Source organism: Branchiostoma lanceolatum, chromosome 7 (assembly GCF_035083965.1).
Source record: "Branchiostoma lanceolatum isolate klBraLanc5 chromosome 7, klBraLanc5.hap2, whole genome shotgun sequence".
NCBI lineage: Eukaryota > Metazoa > Chordata > Leptocardii > Amphioxiformes > Branchiostomatidae > Branchiostoma > Branchiostoma lanceolatum.
Window position 1 is genome coordinate 5,102,858 of NC_089728.1, and position 26,387 is coordinate 5,129,244.

Below are 26,387 nucleotides of genomic sequence, written 5' to 3' on the forward strand. Positions count from 1 at the left end.
AGCGGTTCGACTAATGGGAGCGTGGCTGCATGTCTGTCAAATGTTTGTATTTCTTTGTCTTTATTTTGCATGTATACGTTTTGACGGAGGTCGGTCCATTCCAATGGCTAGATGTACATGTATGGTAAAATGTCACAAGCGCTGTGCTGTGCAGGGTCCCAAAATGAACAGTCAAGTCAAAGCCTTAATTTCCTACGAATGCAATAGGACCGTTAGACTGGTAAAGAAATACATTGCGTGGCTGAAACCTGGCAGTGGCGTGTCAGTACAAAAGCCACAGATTGTACGGCTCTGTTTCATAAATGTTCAAGGCCATTTACAGTCTGAACAGCGAGCTGGCGTGAGATGGTGTTCAGCGGCCGGCTTGCAGGATGTACAGGTGGGTTTCCGGGGGAGCTGACACGATGTCCACCAGCTCCTCTTTGTCAATGGGTGAGTCGATGGCTATCCCAGTGGCAAAGAGTTCCACTCCTGAAAACAGAAACAAGGTCTGATAAGTAGGAAACTTAAAGTGTCGCCAAAAATATGTTGTGCTTGGAAGAATTTATCACATTGCCTTTTTTTGTAGACATGTGAGGCTCAGAACCTGAGATTTAGAAAATGTACAGTCCTTGAAACGGACAAGAAGTCGAGGTGTCGACCTGTGATGCTGCAGTATCTGAAAGTACGGCTAGGGGGCCCAAAATATCCATGTTTCTTCGGAATCTTAATAACTACTAACATACCAAATTCAATGCAAATATCCACCAAAAGGATCTTTAGTCATAGGTGCGAACACACATACATAACCGAAAACAATACCCCCACCAATGGCCTGCTATTAGTGCTAACATTTACAAACCAGAGGTGAACCTCCTTCCCGGAGGCATTCTCCTTATAGCAGAGCTGAATCCACCACACCCTACATCCTTCTACGACTGTCGACGCGGATTCAGCTCTGCTATAAGGAGAATGCCCTGAGGTAGATATGTGTGGTTTTCTCACCGTTGTTCAGCAGTTCTGCTGCCTGGTGTTTGACATCTTTAGGGTCGTCACTGGGCCCGGTCGTCATGAGGAACACGAGCCGGTGCGCGTCCTCCCGCGAGCCCCGCTCCTGGTGGAAAACCTTTTCCCTGGCCAGACCCAGCGCCTTGCCCATCATTCTGCCCGGATTCCCTGTGATAATCACAAACAATGTCTCCGTTTTAATCTGTAGCACACTGGAGTAGCCGTTTAGTACCCAATTCCCTATCGGTGGCAGAGCTAGGCATTAGGGAGAAGGTTAAATAAAGGAGCTTCACGTTAAGAAATGATCAGAAAAAACTACCCTAAATCGCATTGAGTGCGCTTGGGATTCAATTTGCTAACAATACCAGCTAGCTTTTACTAGCATGAAAGTTAATCTTAGTTGGTACATTACATTATGGAAAAAAGTTAAACTATTCTGACCAGAATTTTTTTACTGAATCACTCAGTCTTCTATAGGGCCCTGTCATACTTGTGCGTATATTCAAGTGCGCGTGAGTTGCGCATTAACACGTTTTGGTTTAAGTAAGGTTTGCGGGGGAAAAGTTGTTTTCTACTTTGACCCACCGTTGATCGAACCTAAGATATCACTTATTCGGCTGCAAACTTAACCTCAACCAAAACATGTTGATACGCAACCCATGCGGACTTGTATATACGTACAAGTGTGACAGGGGCTTTAGCTCTCTTTCCCCTCAGGACGCACCAACCTTCTCTGAGCGGGGACGGGGGCGATATCGACTTCCAACAACCTTTGACCCATTGCTGACGTCACACGTGCGACAAGTCACGTGTGCAGATCAATTGGGTCGGAGAGCTGAAGAGGGCTGAGTAATACAGTCAAAAATTCCGATGAATCCAACTTTTTTGTCGTCGTCTTAGTTCTTACCTGCGTATTTGGTATGTCCGATGGCATTCATGATCTCCTCTTTGTCAAACATGTCGTCTAGATGGAAGACCACGCGAGTCTCGGCCTCGTCTGAGAACATGATCATGGCGACCCGCACGTTGTCCTTGTCGATGGCGGCGGGGAAATTGCGTACTGTCGTCTGAAAATGACGTAATGTTATCGATAAGTTTTTGTTGTCGTTGTTGTCGTGTTATTGAGGGGGTGGATTTGCTTCGTTCAGATTATCTCAAGACTTCTAGAAGAATTTCCTCTGGTAGATTGTCATTAAAAGGATTGTAGAGTACAGATAAGCATTGAAGCTATGAGAGACCATCAATTCTTAACATGTCTTTATCTAGTTTAGACCTTAAGCTCTTGGTTCCAATCATTTGCTAACTGGGAGAATCCGGTTCAAATTCTGGGAAGGGCATGTCTCGGTTGATGCTGCACCCGTCTCTGTCCCGTGTTCACACCTTAAGGGCTACCAACGCCTCACTGTTAAGATATACCTAGAAACAGCAAGGAAACTTACACTGCTCTGTGAGCCACTAGGCACTACAAGGTCAACAACACCAACAACAACGTAGAATACATGTTTTATCTTTTCACCTTCATGCTCCGCTTGAACCTGTGGAACTGTCTCTGCCCAACACCGTGGCTGCTGTCCACGATAAACAGCAGGTCCATCTTCACGGGGTCCTGGATCGTGGGAACCTGGATCGTGGAATCCTGGATCTCGGGATCCTTGATAGTAGGATCTTGGATCGTGGGATCCTGGATCGTGGGACCCTGGATCGGAGCTGCGTCCGTCAGCAGGGACGCCACAGCGCAAACACAAACGCAAACGTACATCATCCTCGGGCAGGCCATGTCGTAAACTGAAAATGAACAATAAAAGTAGCCATGTTTATTCAGCTAGATCATTGAAAATAAAGTGTTTCCTGTAGAACCATAGGCGGTAGGCCATCGAGTTTTTGTTGAAATAGGCATTACTGTGCTGTATATGTATAAACTCCGATGGTCCGCTAAGGAACCAACAAACGGAAAGATTTCGGTGAATCGTAGACTAACGCACGGACCATGTACTCCACCTACTAGTGAAAGATTCCCGAGAACTTACTCTAACACGCACTGTGTACGAGTCGATCCACTGAAAGATTCCCGAGAATCGTACACTAACTGTTACAACTGCAACGCCCGATCCGCACTACCAGTGTACTTGATCCACTGAAAGATTCCCGAGAATCGTACCACAACGCCCGATCCGCCGTCTATTCCAAACATGGAACCATACGAACAGATGCCGAAAGTCACCCGAAGATTGCCGAGAGCCGAACAGCGATTTCCGAACGCTTTGGGTAGTGTTAAGAACAAGAATAGATAGGTAGGAAATGCAGTTTCAAAAGCCCTTATTTTCGGCGAAAAACTGTCATGAAATTAAACACCTTAATACTACTTATAATCCAGGGGTTACTTACTAGCCATGCAGAATTTCTTAGGATACAATACCTAATTTTAAAGGAGATATGCGGCATTTTAAAAAGTCTGATTTCCTTGGGACAGCGTTACCAGCAGTGCGGCAATGACATCATTGATAGCCAATCAGACGCAAGACCCAGATTTCCCGCCACGTTCGAAAATGGAACCACTATTCGGCACGGCGAGGTCCAGAGATTTGTTACACTCTAACATGTGATTGGTACCGTCTGTGAAAAGAAAACTGAATACAGAGATGGCAAAGACAGTTGCCAATAAGTAGACAGAGTGTTGTTGATGTAAGCAGTGGGTGTCGTTTGTCGTAACGATTACGTTAGTCAGGCCGCATTCACTGAGTACGTCGGGCCGCGTATTTAGTAGGTAGTAGCCTATTTCCCTAAGCAACGCCGTCGAACGTGGTTCTAAGTCACCAAAATCGCTGTCCACCCCAAGTGGTAACGCTGTCCACGGGTAGCTTTTCCTACCCTGTCATTTTTATGAAGTTAGCGAAGTAAGCTCTTGACGGTTCTACAGTTTCGAACAGTTGGTTCGCGAACGCGTTCGAACTAACTATACTCCCGCCGGCCTTTGCGCGAGCTGTGACCAGAACACGGAAGTAATAACTGATGCTGTTCGTCGCACGGACTGCGTGTACTACGTGTCGTTACGTGTATTATATTAGAGAACAGTATGGTAATATCGGGATTCCTTCTTCAGTGGACCAAGTACACACTTTGGTGTTCAAACCAAAAAACAGCGATTTCAACAAAAACTCGATGGCCTATCGCCCATGGTAGAACTGGTCTTCTAGAACTAGAACTGGAGTTCCTAGCACTCCCTTGATGATATGGAACTCGTAGCCAACGGTTTTTATGATGTATTTATGTTAGGTCAGGAATTTCATATAAAGTATTCTCAGTAAATGTCAAAGAAGTGCTGTGTATCCATTGTTACATTGTGTGCGTTTCGACATAAATGTCTTTTATCATTGCACAGTGAACTTGATGAAGATGTACTGATTTAACCGTTGTCACCTCATTTTACTGTGCGCGAGGAAGTCTAGCCACTTTAGCCCTTTAAAATATGATATAATGATTTTCTGAATGACTGCATTTTGTCCAATTCAAGTTGGAAAAGATCGCGCACGGCGAGTTTCATCAGAGCGAATGATCCACTAGTAAAACAAGTACTGTATGTTAGAGATCATATAAATCACCATGTGCCAGTACTATAGGGCTTTTCTTTGGCATTACATCGCACGACTTCTTGACACACACACACATCTTAAAGGCGGCGATAGACATTAGACTTAGGACTGGCCGAGGCGACTTATCATAAAGGGGCAAACACTCTGAACCTAAGTTTAGCCGGTATGTGATAAGTGGGACTGACATGACTGATAATGCTTTTAATAAGATGGAAGAAAATGTGACTTTTGCTCACGCAGGGCCCACGTGACGGACTTTGCGCGCCAACTGCTTGTAACAACGCTGTTGATTGGCTCGTGTTTTGGCGGGAAGAGGCAGCATATCTCTTTTCTAGTGACACGACAGTTCAGGAGACCGGTCATCAACCCTGGACTCCGGACTTAGAACCTTTTTCTGCCATTCTTTTAACGATGTTACCTGTGGCTAGCGTAACCTTTGAGTTCGCACTCTCAAAATAGGGGACACATGTAGAATCGTCATTACTGTTTCTTTTCCAGTGAGTCTTTCAAATACATTGAACGTTGACTTGCGACCTCTTTGATAATCGTTGTATTTCTAGCACATTGATGTTGAAATTAAAAATTTAAGTTGGCATCGTTGTTCTGAAGAGAACCACCAGGTAATCTATTCACCTGGCAATGTGAATACTTAAAAATCTACAATGATAATATTGACAAAGATGGTATAGAGGTAGGCTTGATGCCGAATGGCAAATTTGTTTTGAGTACTGAGGACTGTATTTGATAAAGGTATTTTTCTTGTCAATTGTCGTTTCTTTCTGACTTTTTTTCCCTGTAAGACTATGCTGTTGTTAACTGAAACAGAAACGTCTAAAGCTTCTCTTAAGTGCTATCTTTCTTATAATCACAATAATTTCTATGTCGTAATTGAAGAGAGCCAAACGGCAAAGCAAAGTCATGCCCTTCAAATTCAATTTTTTTTATGATCAGACTAGAGGACTTGGTTGCAGCCTTGATCTCGCGTGATTTGGCGTGGCGGCGCGTGAGGTTGAAGCGGTGGTCTGAGCTTTTGCGAGGAAAAGAAGACACTTTTGTTTACATCACACCACCAGATGTCTAAAGGTCGAGTAATCACTTGTATAACGGTGCATCACGTGTTGTGGAGCAACAGCTTATGAAACACTGCCATAGAGGCGAATAAGTCACCGTTTTCTAGTTTTGAAAGAAGAAAGCTTGGCAAAAATATCAGGTCGTGGTGACCTTTATAGTACGAGCATCACAGTTGCGTTGCGCAGTCATCATTATTCATCATTAAGCTTCCGGATTTAATCCGGTGAAATACAATCAATTAAGTTTTTCCAGTACGATCTGTCCTTCATGGCAGCTATCAATGCAGAACCTGAGAGTCCAGTGTCTCTTTCAACCAATGTCAATAAAGTTGTGTGACGTCTTCCAACTCTGCGTTTTCCCTCGGGTAGCCACTGCATTAGTTTCCCAGCAGGTTCGTCACTGCGAACAACATGCCCCGCCAGGGCGAGGCGGTGTCCCGGCGATTTCGCACCCCCCCCCCCTGATTTTGCAGCCCCCGGTGCGAAATCATTGGCGATCTCGAACCCCCCGGTGCGAAATCGCTAGCGATCTTGCACCCCCAGCTAGTGATCTCGCACCCCCTCCTCGAACCCCCTAGTAATTTTGCACCCCCCCGCCCAATATTTCGAAAGGTGCTCTGTCTGTGCAGCAATTTTATTTTAAACTGCATTTTGAATTTTGATATAATAAAGCCATAGTTTAACATGGTAATCGAGAGTATTACAAGTTGATGTGTCTTACAGAACAAACATTTACGACTCCGGGAATCCATGCCCTGGACGAATGTAACGCTACTAGTATTTCAGCACAGCGCGATGATGGTGACTCTATGAGCACGATGATTCGTTGCAATATTGTTCCTCAGTCAATAGGCAGTAGTAGTGGGCAACCTCAAACCACATCTTCAGAAAAGAGGCTGTAGCCGCGTGTAGTTCCCGTTTAGAACTTTATTCGAGCCCACACCGACATGTTTCGCCTGTGTGTGGCTTTCTCAAGGATCAAGGCTCGAATGAGCACATTACAGTGTGTTCTGGCTTTTGTTCCTCAGTCAAGTTAATGCCAAGAGGAATGTACGATTAGTTCATAGTTTTATTTCAGTGTTCATAATTGATTTTTTTTATCATTTTAGAGATTTGAATAACATGTTATCATACAAAATTATATCATATATTGAATTAGATAGGGTTAGAAAAAAATTATCGAAGCCTGGTCCCGTCGGAAAAAATGAAATCTTATGACATTTCTGAGTAAGAATTATTAGTTATTTACTGTTAAAAACTACGGGATAAAAGAAAATGTCGCCAACAGGATTGGAATACACGAACCATGACTCTCAGATAGTCATTGCACAACCCACTTCGTTACCACTTCAGCCAACAGAGCATTTGAAAGGTCAGTTATAGTTACCAATCAATTTGTTAAAAAGATAGCCACTGGGAATTATGAATGCTGTAACAGAACATCCTGGGGGTGCGACATCACTAGAGGGGTGCAAAATCGCTAGCGATTTCGCACCGGGGGTGCAAATTCACTAGTGCAAATAGCGATTTCGCACCGGGGGTGCAAGTTCACTAGTGCAAATAGCGATTTCGCACCGGGGGGTGCAAATTCACTGGGGGTGCGAGATCCCTGTGACACCTAGCCTGGAATCCAGATTTATTATAGCTCCCGAGTCTCTCTCCGCAAATAGAGAGAGACTCGGGAGCTATAATAGGTCTGGATTCCAGGCTATGTGACACCGGCGTCGTCGCACTACTGATGAAATGGGAGGCAGAGAGCCATAGATTTCCTTATTTGTTATATGGCTTCTCCATGATACATTGTATACCATTCTTAACATTCTTGTATATGTACCATCCAGTTTTTTACTCTGGGCTGAACTCATGGCCCATGACTCAGAGCTGTAATTTGGAAATGATCTCGGTACAGGATTTAAACACTTTGGTTTTTGTTTGCTTCCTAATAGGAGCTTTCCATATCCTTTGTAGAGAATGGAGGGAACTCCAAGCTTGAGTAATCCTGCACTCCATATCTCTCCCTGAATCAGTATAGCCCCCTAAATACTTAAATAAATAAAATAAAAGTCAGCTACATGCTCGATTTCAGTGGCGCAGTTGCGCAGTGGACAAATATGATTCCTGGTTATTTTCCTTTAAAATCCTTTTTCTTGGATAAAATTGGCAGACTTTTGGCATTTTTGTTTTTGCATCAAACGGACAGGTGGGATGTAATTATCTATTGTTTGGCCAGAATTCTGGGTTTTAATGATTTAGAGGTGTGGAAGGACACAAATGAGTAAGCCGGTCAGTACAATCACTGGGCGGAAGGACATCCTGCTCAAAAGTGGGTGTGTCGGTGGGTTTGCCTCTGTATATCTCGAGAATGAGTTCTTCCGAGAAATAGACGTCTGTTTCTAGTTTAAATCAAAGGCAAGCATTTTTGAACGACTTCTAGTCTGTGCATCTTCCTATTGGATACAATGTTAAGACCCTATTTTCGCAACTGTGGTGTGCGACCTATATGCAACTCTGTTGGATAGTGGACATATTTTGCGATTTTTAAGAGTTGGTGTTTGTCCGTAACATTCTACAATGAATTGTGTATCATGTCAATAACTTCTCCATCCCTGTGTCTTAGATTTCGTCGTTAGAAAGTCAAACATCATCTGTATCTGTATAACACACCAGCTTCGCAGGCACGACGCGGTATGGTAACGTTAACAGCTGGTTATATTACACTGAATGACCTGTCACACCTAACCCTTTGCACGTCTAGCTGCATATTAAAGCCACATTTTTAAATTTGACTGCCACAATATACGTTAACAATTGTTTTGTCAGTTTAGGATTTTCTGTCTGTCTTTGCCTTTGTAGGATATGAAATCGTTTTATTTGGCAATGAACAATGTAAAGTGTAATGTGTTGTGTTGAATATTAAAACCTTTCATATGCAGCCTATTGATATGTTTTGGTCAGTACATGAATCAGATGAGGTTCAGTGACCTTGACTTGATTTCCGTCAAAGGTCAAACAAAGGCATTCGAATAGTAGGTTTTCAAACTCCCTGCTACCTTCTATCATATAGTCGCGTTAAAAAAGAGACTTGTTTTTTGTACTGCTTGCTACAAAATCACTTTATATCTAGTGATTCATGTACACAGTGCATTTAGAAACGATGCCTTTACATTTTGGGTTACCCCAGCTTGCCCGAATACAAATACAAGATAGGATTTCAGGCTTCGATATTTACTCCTTTCGCAAAATTTATTGGCGAATAGCTTATCTAGACTAAAGTGCCTTTAAGGAGAGCAGTCTCAACAGTCTTCCGACATTTAAAGGTGCGACTCACTCACTGCCGAATAATCACCAAGATGTTGTCCCAAATGCATGTTCGACACCGCCCAGTCTTTGATCATTCTTTCATTGATGATTTGAGTTACACCCAAAACACCTCGCACAAGTGACTCAGCGCATACATGTTATAAATGTCAGAAGGCAAATTGCACCCCTATAAAGGTGTCTTTATTTTGGACGCGCATCAAACGAAAGTGCCGCTAAATATGTCTATTTTATGGACCATTTGAGTTATTTCCTGCCACGAAACACATGATATACACTGCACACTGTGGGAAAAGCAAACACTTAGCTATCGCTTGAAATGAAGTCTTCCACATAATCAAGTTAGTGTGGCCTTAATAACATGTAGGTGACGATAAAACACTTAAAGTTAGCGATACAACAAGCACGTGACGTCAATGTTATGCTGTAAAAATGTTTCCTCGCAACATCACACTGTATTCAAGGGGCGAACTGACGGCACATTTGCTCTGACACAACCATACCCGTGCGCGCGCCTCTGGGGTGGAAAACGCAGCTGCATTGGCAACTTAGATTGCAACGGAGGGAGGCTATGTCGATGCGCTTCGCTTCACAAAGTCATTACTTTGTAGTGATACGTTTTGAATCCCAAAAAATCACCAAACTGTCGACATAGCCATAGCACATGGTAACTAAAGATACGGCAAACAAGGCGTAAAAAAAAATCCGTGAATATCATAGGATAAATCGCCCTGACCTATTGTCCACTCAAATAAAGAGGCGCGTCAAAGTTAACAACCAACAACCAACCAGACAACAACTTTTGAAACAAAATTCTTTTCTCTGCTACTTTTTGTCATTTCATCAAAGTGTGGAAAGAATTGCTACTCACCTACTCTCAAAGTCAGACACCTACAATCCTAACGTTGATAGCTCTAGGTTGACTCCGGGTCCCCAGAACGCCTAACAGTGATGACCTGTCCTCTGAAACTGCGAAAGGGCTACCAGGTACCTTAGATATTCACCTTAAAAGGAAACGATAACTTAAGGAGTCATGTGGTGAAGTAAAGACGGACGTCTTCGATGACGCACTCCTTGTTACACTCTCAGCAGGATGTTACGCACTTCTGGAGACGGCCCCCTGGGCAGCTGTATATGTACCGGCCGATAGGTACACAGCCTAGGATTCAGACTCAGCGGGAGGCAAAACAAGACTGATATTATTGGGTGTATCACTGTTGCAGAAGTGCCAAAGATACAAGGTTATGACGCAGGAAAGAAGGATGGTTTAGTACAACTGAGGAAATAGAGTATTATATCTAAATCTTCCGAATCTAAATTCGTCACCTGCAGTCTACAAGAGGGATGAAGTAAGCGCCAACGAAGAAAAGGTCTGTCCACTGTGTGGAGTCTGATTTCGAGGTTAACGTCCCGGCGACTACTGCTCTGTTGCGATTGGATGACAGCCTGTAAATATTTGCATACGAGCCACCGTAAAAGATGTGATACACTTCCTTTTGATGTCGCCGACGCTTAAGCTTTGTTTTGTACCGCCTTATTGTTCTATATCCAGGGATGATGACGTCATGGTATCTATGTGGCGTCGTGTGGCGTAATGGATAGAACATCCGACTGTCGAACAAGGGGACCCTAGTTCGAACCCGGCCTGCCCCCAAACATGTCTGAACATGCGCCTTACAGTCTGGTCCGGGTTGACATCTTAAAAAGGTGATAGTTCACCTGTTATGTCAATCCTTCCACAAATGTGGTAAATCTGAATTTAAAGAAAATCTAGCATGACGCTAAACATCAACAAGTACAAACGTTTAAACAATCTTATAGATAAACCTATGATTACATCCAGAGTTCGCAATCTATTTGAGTTATTTTGTTAGCTAATTTGGTTAAGCGGTGCAAAGAGCAAATGCGATCTAATCACTGAACTATTGAACAACCCCCCACGACGATGCCCACGTATCTTTATGACCCTGTTTAGACAACAGTTTGGTCGCGTGTCTGAGACAGTTGTGATATTTTGCAAAAGAGATGAACGCGCTAACTAGAAATGCATCATTTGCTTACAAATGCGACGTATTTCAACCCCGCCCCTCACACATACCAAGGAGGTCTGTATTATGTGTATAACCTTCTTGCACATGTAACGTTACTAAAACTGACTGTTCCAAAATCACCCAGTGCAAAATTGTAACATTCCATAAAAGTTCTGCCATCAAATAAAACCATTTCAAAATCATCCCAGTCCAAAATAGAAAATCCCCCCATCTACCCCTATGTAAGAATGGACTCTTCCGAAAGCTTCCCGCGCAAAATGGCCATTCAAAAGTATCCTCAGCCGAGATAATCTATACGTTGCGAAGACCGTATCCAACTGGCAGAAAGAAAATTTTATGGCAACCCGGTTAACACAGTTTAATTGGGTCATAATTGGATGTTAATAGGTAACAATTAGATGTTCATAGCCTTTGTCCATGCCGACTTGTCGCAGACCCAGGGTTGCAATAAAAACTCCTTCTACCAGTTGGATACGGTCTTTGCAACCGTTGGGTCTGCTTGGAGACTCCATTCTTCTAAGGGTCTCCTTTGGAAGACTACATTGTTGCATAGCTAGGGGGTGGAAATGAGGAGGTCAGTTTTGGACTCGGGTGATCATGGAGCAGTCTAATCTTTTGTGGCCGAGATGGTTTTGGAATGGTCCATTTTGCTTTCGGGTGTAGACATAGAGTCTGGCATAACAACTACGCTTCGCACAGGCGTTAAGAAGGTCCTGCACTGTTTGAAAACAAGTAGCCTCTACCAGACTAACTACGCTGGCTGTGGGGAGAACGATTTCCGGGGGAGTTTTAGTTAGTGATACAATCAATATATGCACTATTATTCCTGGAGTCCCTATACAAATAAATAAAATGAAACAAAAACTATACAATTGGTTAACTAAGAATTCAACAAAACAAATGTGGTGAAATCAAAATAAACGAGAGAGGTCAGAGGTCAACACAACTGAAAACATAATCTGGATGAAGTAGACAGAAAACCAGAAGTAATCATAAATTACGAATATAAATAACTTAAATAAACTGAGCATAATGTAAATACGAATGAAGAAACGCAAACATAATGATTAACATGAATCATAACAACATAATAAACTGATTAATAATAATTCCAACTAAATCAAGCCTGACAGAATTAATATACATGTATTTACAAAAGGACCGGAATTCTGATCAGAAGAACTTGCTACCACCATAGACTGAGAGGTGAAGCTTTGTTCTGTGCTTTAACCCAGTCTCTTATTCTGGTCTTGAAGTCTACACTGTTGGTTGAGATTGGTTGTGTTTGGCAGTGTGTTGTAGGTTTTTGTGCACCTGTAGAGAAACGTTCTTGTCAGCGCTTTGGTCCGTGGTCTGGGTAGTGTGAAACCTCCTTTGTTTGACAGTCTGGTGTTGTGATTGTGTGAAATATTGCTGCAACGTACTCTATCGTATAAGCCCTCTGGTTGTTTAACTGTAACTAGTTTGTGCTAGTTACAGTTAAACATCTCTATAAACTAAGAGAGTGATTAATAAGTACGACCGTATTGTTGTTTTTTTACAACTGCTGAAAACATTGAGTTTTTCTGTAACTCGAACCAATACAATCACCAAACCTGAAGGTACAATCCATTTTCCAAAACATGAGAAAAACACAGGACCTCTGGGATTAATCAGTTTTCGAGTGTGATATCATTAATCTGTGCTGTACTGAGATTTTAAACACCAGCCAGACTAATTGGAATTTAATCAGACCGACAAACCGATTGTCTGCTGACCCATTTTGATCCATCCACCAATCCGGAGAGGTTACCATGCCAGTAAGCCATAGCAGCATTTCACAAAACAGTCAGACTGGCATTCGTATGGACTTACTCTTTCCAGTAGCTCCTTTCACAAAAATAATGGAAAAGGTAAAAAAAAGGGCAGATCGTATAGGAAAACAAAGGTGTAGATATTGCTGATGGGATTTGACTCAGACTCAGACAACTGATGGATACGATGGACAAGACAAGTGACGATTTTGATGGCGACACCGATCATGAGATACACGACAACATGGAAGCCTCACAAGCAGACCTGCCTCATATCCATGACTCTTCTGACTCTATAGCAGAGTCTGTGGATCAAGAGGACATCCAGCCCCAGCTCCACTGGGTTTCGACCAGTCCAGAAGAGCAGAACGACATCTCATCCGGCCACACGGAAGGCTCCTTGCAGGAGATCTGTAGCGACGGCTCGGCTGAATACTCCGATCAGAATTACGGACCTGGATGCAGCCCTGACAACAGCCCTTACCATTCACCGTTACCGACTATCTGCACTTCATATACAAACATTGGCAACACTGAAGAGAATCAAGACCTTAACGTAGAAAATCCTTCACCATCGACAGTGTGCATTTCATATACACATGTCGACAAAGCTGAACAGAATCAGGCACTTTACGTTGACAATCCACCCATAGAAACAGAAGAATTCCCATCAAAAAACGTCTACAATACTGAAGGTTGTAACGCAAATAACGAAGTGCAATACCAGCTGAAAGATACCTTTGTCAAAGAGGCAGCAGCTACTGCTTACCAATGCAGCAGAGATGTCGATGATGCCAGTGTAGACAGGCCAGATGTCCAAGTCGACGATGAAAAGAGTAAAGCAGAAGGCGTTAACCAAGGTGAAACTCGACAACAGACTGTCATCAAACGTTCGAAGGATGCTGAAATCTCCGATCAGGGCAAATCAGAAAACACAGATGATGAGTGCATCCGTCCGTATGCAGTGGCTTATTGTCGAGATGGTCACGGCAAAACAACCGGAGAGAACGATAATGTCCAACCATACGCCGTTGCTTATGATGAACGGGAAGTACGTTATGAAAACCAAACACCGACTGGCCGTTCTGACGACAATTTCCAGAGCGTCTGTGGACAACCTCCCAGTACAGGTAAGTCAAGACTTCATGGGTAATTTGAAAACTCCCGATATTACACAATTACTCATTGTCCATTTGTCACAAAATTGTCCATTACTGATGTGGAATATAAAAATGACTTCCTCAAACCAATTTCGACCAGAGGAGGTTGTTGTACATAAGACCGACGATTCATCGGTGGGTATTGGTTTATCAGTACAGGTAAGGGCGTGAAACAGCGTAGATTATTAACCGAGTTGTTCCTTGCTAGAAGTTTCTATGTGTCTGTAGAACAAAAGAGGATATGTCTTTGCTTATGTTTAGATGTAGCATTCATCTAACTCCGTGCTAAATGATAGGTAATGCAAAAAGATACGAGGACACAAAAGCAGCATTTTGAGTCTTTCCTAATGTCTTCTGCAGAGTCTGTTGATGGCAAGAAGGATGGAATGCAACCCAACCCCATGTACATCAGCAACACGTTACGCCCAAAGCCCATGTACGGCGGCAACGCGTTACGCCCAAACCCCATGTACGCCCCAAATGTTGCACAACCAAGGGCAGGTGGAGGTATGGTGTAGTCCGATAACTTAAGCTAAAGTCCTACGACTTCGTTAAAATTGCTATACTAAGACGTCGCTTTAACAATTGTTTTCTGTATTTCACTTTTATGTTTATTGGTACAGAAATCGTGTTTGCTGGTTTCTATCCATACAAAACTTCTTTTTTTTTCCAAAAAAAAAGAAAGAAATATAACTTCAGTTGGTATTTAACACGCAGTACTAGTTAGAACACCTGCATCATCTCCGGCAACCAGGTTTTGTCGTTTCTAGTAACATAGTGCATTTTTCTTATGTCTAATTGAAAACTCCACTATCGCGAATGTTTGGACATTGAAGTCCTTTGGTAATGGTGTTAATCTAGATTTTCTTTCTTATCTATTCCCATTTGCTTTACAGGTCGTACCTGTGTCGCATCGCGAACTTGTCTGGCTCGTGTCATCACCACGGGTGTGGTCGTGGTGGTACTGACGGTTCTTACAGGTCTGATCATTGCGAAATACATTCCAGGGAAACAAGGCAGTTCAATACAAAAGGTAAATTGTCTTCTTTATTTCCAGGCTGCATCAGAGGTATCAGAGAACACGGATTTTTGTCAAAAATATTCATAGCGGAGTCTTCGGCATGCTCGGCATGCTTTTAGGTGTTTCTAACTGACTCCTTCGCTCTTTGCCCAACTCAGACATGGACAGACCCAACCTTCACAGAGAAAACCACAAATGACGTCACCCAACATGTGGAAGACTTGTGCACGTCATCTCCACAGCCCTACATTGAAGGTGATGCTTCGTTAATAGACTTAATTACTTAAAGTTGTCTATGTGTACATTTTCATCAATTTCATGTCATAAAGTTCCGACAGTGTGGCAATTTTTGTCTGTCACAACAAGCACATTTTCGTCCCCGTACAGAGGCCAATCGAATCACTTTGAAAGTGATTGAAAGTGACCGCGATTTAACGTCTACTTTCTACTACTTTTCTTTAAACGTTAAATCGCGGTCACTTTCAATCACTTCCTAAGTGCCAAAATTGTCAATCTGAAAACATCTTTGAAGAGCTGACACCTTCCACCATCTCACTGGCGAGTTTTTTTTTTGTCAGATGCAGTCGTTAATGCAAGTTAGAAAGCGATTTGTCGGGAAATGGCTGATACGAATCTGAGTTTCAATGCGATTCACGTGATTCGATTGGTCGGGGTGAGAGGGACAAGTCCTGGAGACATCCCTGATGTGTGGACACAATCATTTCACTCTAGAATGTCTTTGAACAGTGAAATAACCAGATAGATTCATGTATTGTCTTTCCTAAGTTCTATTTACCGAGTGCTATCAGAATGGAAGAGATTGTGATTTGAATTCTTGCTTGCCTGGCCATACACACAATATCTTTATAAGATGCACAGTGTTGCGATTTTTACTCACAATAGTATTGCTAAAAGCTAACGATAAATCTAAAAGAAAACTCAATTTGTTCCCTAAACTCAAATCAAAATATTTTGTCTTGAAGTAATCTGCTGCAGTAGCAACGGTTTTTCTTCTTCTCTTGAAAGTCCATCTGTGTTGGCAGAAATCATTCTGAATCAAAGTTGACCTGCAATTTCCAACACAGAAATTGGACTTACCCAAATTTTCGACTGATCAGCTCCAGTCTTTGTCATTCTTGGAAATTGCAGTTCAACTTTGATTCACATTTTCTTCTTAATCATCCTCAGAGAAAGAAAATAAAGATCTCAAACAAACGAGGATTGTCTTCGGTGAAGAAGGCGACGAGGCGGGCCAGCTTTCCGGACCATACGCTGTTGTGGTGTCGCCTAGCAGCGAGATATTTGTAGCTGACACCTACAACAGGCGAGTTCAAGTCTTCAGTATGACGGGTGCGTACCTCCGCCATTTTCCGGCCGTTGTTTCTCGGGACGAAGTCGATACGATTGAACCAGAGGACATTTCCATTGATGAGGAGGGTCACCTGTGGGTGTTTGGGGATATAGGTGACTATATAGCAGGGTTTGTTGTACGGTATACGAAAATGGGACATCACCTGGCAACACTTCGTGCAACATTCACCAACAATTCTTTCTGTGGCATCGCGGTGGACACAATTCGTAACCTTGTTGTGGTAACAGAGTACTGGGATAGGTATGGGGCAGTAAAGCTTCTGCATTTCAATGGCACCGTTGTGCGCAAGTTTCGGACGAATCAAGGCCCAGTGCATCCAGGACTAGTCGCTGTTGGGCGGGAGGGAAACCTGTTTGTGAACGACTACTGGGGAGATACGAGTGTGTATGTCTATAACAATACTGGCCACTACCTGTTCAGTTTTGGAGGTGACAAAATTGGTGAGGTTCAGCCAGAACTTGAAGACGGTTCGAGAGTAGTGGCCGACGGAATCCGTTTAGACAGTTCAGGAAACGTTCTCGTGGGTACCGGGCCGGGCGGGACGGTGGAGCTGTTCACAGAGGACGGGCGGTACGTTCGCCGCGTCGCGTCCGGTATGTACAGTTCACACGGTGTAGCAGTAGGGCCGGCAGGACAGCTGGTAGTAACAAGTTCCGATAACAATACCGTCACCGTATTCTCACACTATTGATCCATGATCCAACAAACGTGTAGCGTTCTGATGTCTCTGTGATATTAGCCCCAGAACTAGCCGTCCTCCTACCGTTCGGTGAAATTTAACCAGCTGCTACTGCGCCGCGTGCCTGCGAAGTTGGTGTGTTACGCCTAATGGCGGTGATACCGGCTATATAGATACAGATATCACTGACTCCATTCGTACGTACTCATTTCCGTCGCTGCTAGAGATGACATGTCATTGTGGATATAGAACCCGTAACTGAAGCCTGGAGTTTCATGCTCTGATACCGGAAGTGGCTACTCAGTAGTCATAGTTCTGTATTTCAACGGCATTTTTGTTTTCCAGTTAAGGGCGCAGCAGGGCTAAGATAATAGAAATCATGAGCATCTGTGCTGACAGCTTAGGAGATGTTCTCGTGGCGACCGGGTACAGTGGGAGGGTTTAGCTGTTCACAAAGGACTGGTGGTAACCTTTTGGTGGTTTCAATGCAAAAATGTATGGTAAATAGTCCCTCACTTACCACACAGGAGCTACATGGTGTCAATTTAAGATATCATTCGGACAGCCTCATCAGACTAGTTTCACCGAACTGGCTTTTTAAGAATCAATTTCTAAAACAAAGCAGACAAATCACCTTTTGTGGGCAAAAAAAATGCCGATGGTGATAGCGACCAATTTTGTTTGACTTATTGCTAGACTAATACACGGCTTCTACATGTATATATGAATCTAAATGACGGGCAGGCAATGATTGTCTACTGCCCCCCCCCCCCCCCCCAAACACACACACTAATTTCGTGTTTCATATCAAGTGTAGGACTACGATTTAGCCACGGCGGCAGAATGCAATCCCAGAAAACAAGATAAAATAATGAATCTTTTTTCAAAACAGCTCACTTCTTCAGGAGTAGTTATTTTGACTTATTTTGCCGTTCTGCACCAAAAAGCACAATTAATCATTCTTTAGTAATGAATGTAACTAAATATTCCGTATGAAGGAACATAATTACACATTCTGTAGTAATGAATGAAATAAACATTCTGAAGTGATGAACATGATTAAACATTTTGTAGTAATGAACATAATGGAAAATGCTGCAGTAATACACAATTAGAAATGTTGTAGTAATGAACATAATTAAACATTTTGTAGTAATGAATATAACTAAACATTTTGTAGTGATGAACACAATTAAAAATGCTGTAGTAATACACATAATTAGATGATTAAACATTTTGTAGTAATGTATATAATCAAAAATTTTGTAGTAATGAACATAATCAAATATTTTGTAGCAATGAACATAATTAAACATTTTGAAGTGATGAACATAATTAAACATTTTGTAGCAATGAAGATAATTAGATGTTTCGTAGTAATGAACATAATTAAACATTTTGTAGTAATGAACATAATTAAACATTTTGTAGTAATGAATATAACTAAACATTTTGTAGTAATGAAGATAATTAAACATTTTATAGCGATGAACATAATCAAAAATGTTGTAGTAATACACATAATTACATGATAAAACATTTTGTAGTAATGAACATAATTAAACATTTTGCAGTAATGAACATAGCTACACATTCTGTAGTAATGAAAATGATTAAACATGTGGCAGTGAGGAACATAATTAAACATTTTGTAGTAATGAACATAATTTAACATTTTGTAGTAATGAACGTAATTAAACATTTTGTAGTAATGAATATAACTAAACATTTTGTAGTAATGAAGATAATTAAACATTTTATAGCGATGAACATACTATAGTAATCAAAAATGTTGTAGTAATACACATAATTACATGATAAAACATTTTGTAGTAATGAACATAATTAAACATTTTGTAGTAATGAACATAGCTACACATTCTGTAGTAATGAAAATGATTAAACATGTGGCAGTGAGGAACATAATTAAACATTTTGTAGTAATGAACATATCATTGATTAGACATTATGCAGTAAAACACATGAATGAACATTTTGTAGCGATTGGAACTGATGAAAGATATATATTGCTTTTGCCTAGTTTGTCTAGCCGCTTCGGCCTAACGAAAGACCGGAAAGCGTCAGAATCCCATGATGCTGGCGACCGTCGATTATTTCAATACAGGTTTCGATTATCGCGAACCTGTAACAGGAAATTCACAAAAGCTCCAGATATTTCACGGACGTCTGATATCTCCGCACTCTTGTTTTTATATACATACATTGTACTTGTTTTGCCTCTGTGTCTCGTCACGGATTGGTCGAACATTGCGTGGGCACCCCGCGTAATTGGGGCATCATGGCGGCGGCGGAAGCTACCATGGTTTGCTTTGTGAAGGTGGATCCTTCGTTTCAAGTCATCCTGCATGCGATGAGCGAGTTGCAGGCCAACAAACGCATGCGACCTGTTTGCACCGTAATGGTTGGAAACAACGGCCTGCGAAGTGCGTCCAACAACGGTGAGTTTGGTGGTCTTAACGGCTTTTCGCGCACGCTGGGAAGTGTTCTTAGAGCCTTCATGTTACGATCCACCCATCTAGAAGGGCTACATGACCCAAGATTTAGCGAATCGAGGGAATTCAATCTAGATCTGAATCTAGCTGCTGATGCAGTTCCATCTGGCTACGCCCGTGACGCAAGTCCATCAAACGTACCCCCGGACCAGCTGCAACTCGTTCACGACGCGGCCCAAGCTCAGGAGATAAGCGCGAACTTTGACCGCCTGTTCCCGCACTTCGCCATAGAGAACGAGCTAGCTGCAGTGCCTCTTCGAACCTGGGTCGACTTCCGACGAGGAATGATGGCAATCGTGGAGGTGCAGAGCGGTGTAATCGTGAGGCTTCACACCATAAATGCGACTGTGAGGGCCAGGCACATGGGACCAGCTCCAGTGCAGGAGGGCCACCGTGGTCCCAACCGTCGGCGCCTATTTGAATGCCCCAACCCAAACGTGATACGCACCACTTCCGAGGTCCGCGGCCTGCAACCAGGACAATCGGCCGGCATGTTCCCTAAATTTAACCGACTGATGGAAATCATATATGAGCATCTCGACATCATGGAAGGGCATCAAGACGACGACATCGTCGGATTGCTTGCAAACCTAAGCATTGACGAGGAGGTTCAAGACAGCAGCGACGAAGACGACCAGGCGAGCGAAGAGGAACAAGACGACCAGGCGAGCGAAGAGGAACAAGACGACGGTGACCACTGACGCGATTAATCAAAGACCTCGGACGGAGATCACATAACTATTTGTATCTTCATTATGCAAATGACTTATGCAAATGGCACATTTACATAATCTATGCCTAATCACGTACATCTTTAACTAACATACACATGTTACAAGTATATAAAATTACTATCATTTACCACTTATATGAATTATGGCACATTTTTATTAATTATGCAAATTAGGCCCATATTTACGTAAATGGTATTTGTTGATGTTCCACCTACCATATATTACATATGGCAAGTGTAGTAAAGTCCTTAAATGGGAAACATTAGAATGAGATAATTCCATCATCCTTATCATAAATGAATTACGACGTACAAGTGCTATGTTATTACAGATGTAATAGTTTTCTCACACATTGTCACACATGTATCCAGAACTAGGGTTCCACGACCTTACACCTTAGTCAAATAGTTACATTATAGTGTAAGATTTATTTAACTTTTACATGGCAAAAGCATAGTTTGTTCATGTTCATGTACCACTATTATGGTATCATACAATTTTCTCATTGATTATGCACTGAACATTGAATAGATACAAGGATATGTTATCAAGCGAACAAATTAAGTCAAGATGATGTGAAAGACATGAATGTATCAATCGTTTTATCTCATGTTATATATCATTTTATTTGATAATATTAACTATTTTATATCAAGATATTCTATATTTACAGTCTACATTTAAAATCGTCATAGAAATAGAATGGTACTATCCAAGCCAAACAATGAACTGATCCCTGTGTGGAAAGTACATCAATGGTTTTATTTAATCAAAACACAGTGTCCCACAGGCTGAAATATTGTTGGAACATGACAACGAGTTTAAATCGTATCATACAAAATAAAATGTATTTTAGCAGAATAACATGAAATATATACATGTGTAAATGCTTTTTGCTGTTTGAATCTTTGTTTAATCTACTACTTGCAATTCTGTTTTGAATTCCATCACTCAGTTCAGAAAAGGTAGGTTTTTTCCTAGGGTAAGTCAGGAAACACAACAATTTTCAAGGCGTGGTTGTGGGGATTGGATGCAAACATTTTCTGACACCTCACCCTCCAAAATACCAGGCCCTGTACCCTTCGAACACAAGATATCAAAACAGGAAATGCTGCTGCTGTCTTAGAAAACCGTTAGGAGGCCTATTATTGACCTTGACCTTCATTTTCGCGAGTAATACTAGTACCCACCAAGGATATACTGTATAACCTTGCTAGTCTCCAAGCAGACCCGTGACGGGTTGCAAAGACCGTATCCAACTGGCAGAAGGCGTTTTTATAGCTATAAAAACTCCTTCTGCCAGTTGGATACGGTCTTTGCAACCCGTAGGTCTGCTTGGAGACTATAAAAACTCCTTCTGCCAGTTGGATACGGTCTTTGCAACCCGTAGGTCTGCTTGGAGACTATAAAAACTCCTTCTGCCAGTTGGATACGGTCTTTGCAACCCGTCATGGGTCTGCTTGGAGCTATAACCTTGCTGCGATGAGCTTCCGTAATGGTGATAAAACCTCCTTGGTGTGACTTTTAGTTTAGCGTCGGTAATCAAATGTACAGATTCGTTTGGGTCTTGATACACGCTGTTTTCGCTGTCCTTAAACCTTTCCAGAGTAGTATGCCGACAAGTATTGTAGCTCATCATAAATATGTTATGCATGAAAAACAGCATTCAATTGGCTAATTCAGAACACCCCTCCGCCAGTAATAAGACAGTCCAGTTTACCCACAATGCAGTTTAATTTGACCTTTCAACCAGTCATATTTGATTCTATGAGTCTTTTTGGAAACAGCAAATTTTGTCTTCACTTTTCCACGTTTGAAGAGCATTTGGGACCGTTGTAAGTCATACTTTAGAAATAAAGATGCCCTTCCGGCCTCTTTCAAAGTACTGGCGAGAGGCGGCCACCTTGATTTTAACTGCAGGGGCAAGAAATGGCACTAGTCCTATGGCTCGGGCAGTAGCAGACGACTTGGTTCCAGGTCGATTTGACTACCGCGTTCTCATGCTTCAAAGAAGCGGTAAAAGTGGCTTCATGCCCAACGCAAAGGTCTTCCCAGGCGGACTCGTTGACGATTCAGACTTTTCTAACGAATGGCTGGACATATTTGATAACTCTGGATTGGGAAACGTTGATTCTATGACAAGTATAAGAAACGCACACGACAGGTCTCCCATGCTGACTGCCAAGCAAGCTTCTCTGGTCCCAAACGATGTCGGATATCGAATCTGTGCGATCCGCGAGACTTTCGAAGAGTCTGGGATCCTCTTAGCTCGTCCATGGGGCGTGTCCGACGCCAACACGGACACCATGTCTGAAGACTCTCTAAACGAGTGGAGAACACGGGTAGACTCCAACGGTCAGGAATTTCTCAGGTTGTGCCAGGAGCACAAATGTGTCCCCGATGTCTGGTCGCTGTACGAATGGTCCAACTGGCTGACTCCAACTAGTTTCTTTAACAGGCGATATGACACTATTTTCTACATATGCTGTCTGGACAAAATCCCACAGACTACACACGATAAGAGGGAAATGGTGAAGGCACAGGTGAGTTTGAAAATGAAGTAGCACGTTTATTTGCTCTGTGATTGGTCAGAAACGGGCCAATCACATTTCATCATGAGATGAAAATAAAGTAGCCGGTTTAGATACTCTGTGCTTGGTCAGGAATGGTGCAATCACATTGCAAATGAAGTAGCAGGTTTAGATGCTCTGTGATTGGTCGGGAACATTGCATCATGATATACACTGCTATGATATAATTACGAACTGATCAATCACACACCACCTCCTACTCATCTTGATATATGTTTGATATCTCAAAGTAAATAGAACTTTCTGATTGGTCCATAGATATAAAAATGAAAAACAATAAAAGAAGCGATGATGCATTAATTCAGAAATAAGCTACGTACCAACTGAGAAGTTTCAGTGATTACAACAAATTGGCATATATTTTAAAGACTGATCAATGTTAGTAAGAAGATATTGTTACGTTACTCATTAATCTAATGTAGAGTTTTGCTAAACCTTCCATGAGAATGATTGTTTACTGGCGTGGTGCCAATTCATGGGTACCTGAGACTTCCCCGAGGGACTTTTAACAGTTACCTGGTAGCTTTGCATGTCAATCAACTTTCATGCTGTACAACAAGTATGAGGAAAAAACAACTAGTGGCAATGGGGGGGGGGTGTATTTGATTACCAGGGAAACATGGTATCCTCTGGGTGTCCGCTGCAAAAAGGAGGGTATCTGAGTGTAGGGCGTCCAGAATAATAGCTTGATGTGGCCTTTTATCAAGATTGCTTTTATTTCCATAAGTGGCTGAGTCCTTCAGAGATTCTACGGAACTTCCGCAGGGAGGAACACTGGATCCCTCCTCCACAAGTGTACGAGCTCTCCCGCATGTTCCAGTTACCCCGTCTAGACCAACTGCACAGCTTCAGCCAGGAGAGAGGGCTGGAGGGGTGTGAGAGGTGGTTACCAGTGAGGATCACTGCTAGTGATGGAAGCATGACTGTGTTACCTGGTAAGGACATATCTTGAATAAATCACACCCCTAGTCGCCTGCCTGCCAACGTTAACTGGCCCACATTATATGGCCAGGTCACTAGGGGATGATATAGCACCCCAACCAGTCAGAGATTGCATACTAGTAACACAGGCTAGTTTTTGTTTGTTTTGCATAACAGATATACTGCCTTTAGGCACACCAGTTTTGTTTGTACAGTTAGTACAAGCTGTGTAACTAAGACTTGGTTATAAGATTTGATCCACACACTGGCATGGACCCCTACTCTTACAGTGGGCGGTAACCTGCTTGAGGTGTATATCTCCCTAAATACGGGGTGACCAGCTTTACAACCCATCCGAAAGGATGTCCCTAACTGAAGCTAGGTACTTGTAGTCACATGAATTGAATGAGGGTGTGTGAGTAGGTACACGTAGGTGTAAAATACCTTTTCCAAAGGCACAACATAGGGGCCTGCTTGGGATTCTAACCCAGAACCTTTAGATTCTAACCACAAGAGCACATTGTCCTTGCCACTAATTTTGGTACATCTCCTAGTTGTTAAGTCCAGGAGTAACAGTAACAGTGACTTTTCTTTCACAGGTGACGACCTTTTCCCCGACCCACCTGACTTGGAAAAGGAGCAAGATCTGCAAACATCGGGGACGCTCTTAGAGTCGAGACAATCAACAGAGAACTTGAACAGGCTGGAATTCGGAGGAAAAGGAGTTTATAGCACTACGGTATGCAGTAACATCAACCAGAAGTTTGGACACTTGTCTCCCATGCAGGATGTGTGGTCAGAAGACTAAACATAGTTTTGACACAAACCAGCTAAATACAGTAGTATCAAAATTGCCTTTTGTAAGGTATCTCTGTAATGCCACAGCAAGGGAATTTTATGGATGACATTGTCTGTAGACTCCAAATCTAATGCAAGTGTGAAAAAACATAGCAAAAATTTTCAACATCATATGAAAACCAATGTGCACACTTATGCTATCCATAAAATTTACTTGCTGTGGCCTAGGATATATGATATCTTCTTGGAAACAGACTCATCCCTTGCCACATGTACTTGAATAATTGTATTCTGTGCAAGGAAATGGAAGTGTGCCAACAGTTACAGTGTTTTTCCACCAAGAGTTTCCAGATATTTGTCAGAATATTTTCACCTTGTCAGAATCAGACATGTATATGTGCTGTATTGCACAGAGTTCAAACTTTGAACCAACTAAATACTGTGCTGTAATTTATATCAGAATGACCTTAAGGTCGATTAAGAGTTGTGGTGCGTGAGCAACTAAAAGTGCCATTATCAAAGTGCCCGGTTCATTGAACTCTATTGTACCCCAATATTTAGGTTGACATGTTGTATTTCATGGGTAATAAAAGGTTGTATGGAGACTTGATTGTGTTGTTTTGTTGAAAGTGATTTTGGATGTAGACTTTGTGGTGAAGTGTATGTCCACATTGTTAAACAATCTTGTAGGTGCTAGGTGCTAGAATTGGTTTGGATCTACTGGGTCTATATAACCTGAGTACCATCCTCCGTAGTGACCGCTGGCTCAATTCCTGTCGCTTGCTAACCGCGGTTCAGGCCATGGTCAATAGTGGCTTTTCCTGTCTTTTTAACTCAATCATTTTTTGATTAATGTTCAAAGTTACTGATTTTTCTTCATGTAGGGAAAGATGACAAACAGGTTCATGGGTTGCTGAGAAACGTCTTGGCTAATTGGCTGGGTGGTTGGTAGGTTGCTTGCTCGCTTGGTTTATTCAGATTTACCTGGCAGTTTCAATTCAATTAAAAAAAGTTACCTTGACCTTTGCCTTCCCAATGCCTGCACACCTACCAAATATCATTATAATCCATGCAAGGTTCTAAAATTATGCAGCTGACCCCAATATCTGGCAACTCAAACACTGACAGACAGACAGGCCAAAACCTATACCTCAATGCTTCGTGGATGCAATTTCATGGAGGTAACAACATCACGTATATACCTTGCGTCTCCCTGAATGGAACAATGTTCTCCGGTTAACAAATATCAAATTTGTAATTCTTACGCTCGCCGCTAGGTGACACTCATCAATAAGCTCACCAGGAACTGTACATTGTACATCACAAGAAGCGCTTTTCTGACGTCGAAGTTTCTGATGGCTTCAAAGGATCAGCTTTTAGATTAAAGTGCTCAATAAGAAGTTTGATTCAAACCTCCCCAGTGCGATAAAGTAATGTTTTGGGGTTTGTTTTTGTTTACCAACTTTCATTACGGTGTTCTTACTCACCGTTGGTAGCCATTTCTCAGTTGTTACCTGTGTACTTTTCCCCCCAGTAAAATACCTCGTTACCACTGTAATCTGTTCAAAGCGCCAGAGAAGAAAAAAGTTACCATCGTTGTTAACAACGTCTGGCAACCCACCCAACGTCAGACACAAATACATATCCGTACAATTTTGTGTACGCCTTCATAGCAAATCTGTGAAGTTACTGTATTACAGTAATGTAGGTAATCATATTGGTGAGGCAACAATTTCTAGAAGTGCAGTCAAACTCGTTCTGGGCACTTTTGAAAATACTTCTGTCATAT

General features: G+C 42.2%; 2 protein-coding genes across 2 annotated transcripts; one reads left to right on the plus strand and one right to left on the minus strand.

Annotated features, from left to right (window-relative positions):
* Positions 1 to 10,280, minus strand: LOC136438802 (collagen alpha-1(XIV) chain-like). Its single transcript, XM_066433761.1, has 5 exons — positions 9,837 to 10,280; positions 2,504 to 2,772; positions 1,895 to 2,054; positions 985 to 1,155; positions 1 to 471 (listed from the first exon to the last, which is right to left on the minus strand). Exons 2-5 carry the CDS (start codon positions 2,762 to 2,764, stop codon positions 353 to 355), a joined length of 711 nt encoding a protein of 236 aa, XP_066289858.1. The 5' UTR covers positions 2,765 to 2,772; positions 9,837 to 10,280; the 3' UTR covers positions 1 to 352.
* An 11,790-nt stretch (positions 10,281 to 22,070) lies between these two features.
* On the plus strand, positions 22,071 to 25,197 carry LOC136438789 (acyl-coenzyme A diphosphatase NUDT19-like). The gene is made up of 3 exons (XM_066433734.1): positions 22,071 to 22,831; positions 23,607 to 23,814; positions 24,400 to 25,197. Exons 1-3 carry the CDS (start codon positions 22,148 to 22,150, stop codon positions 24,606 to 24,608), a joined length of 1,101 nt encoding a protein of 366 aa, XP_066289831.1. The 5' UTR covers positions 22,071 to 22,147; the 3' UTR covers positions 24,609 to 25,197.
* Positions 25,198 to 26,387: the final 1,190 nt, after the last annotated feature.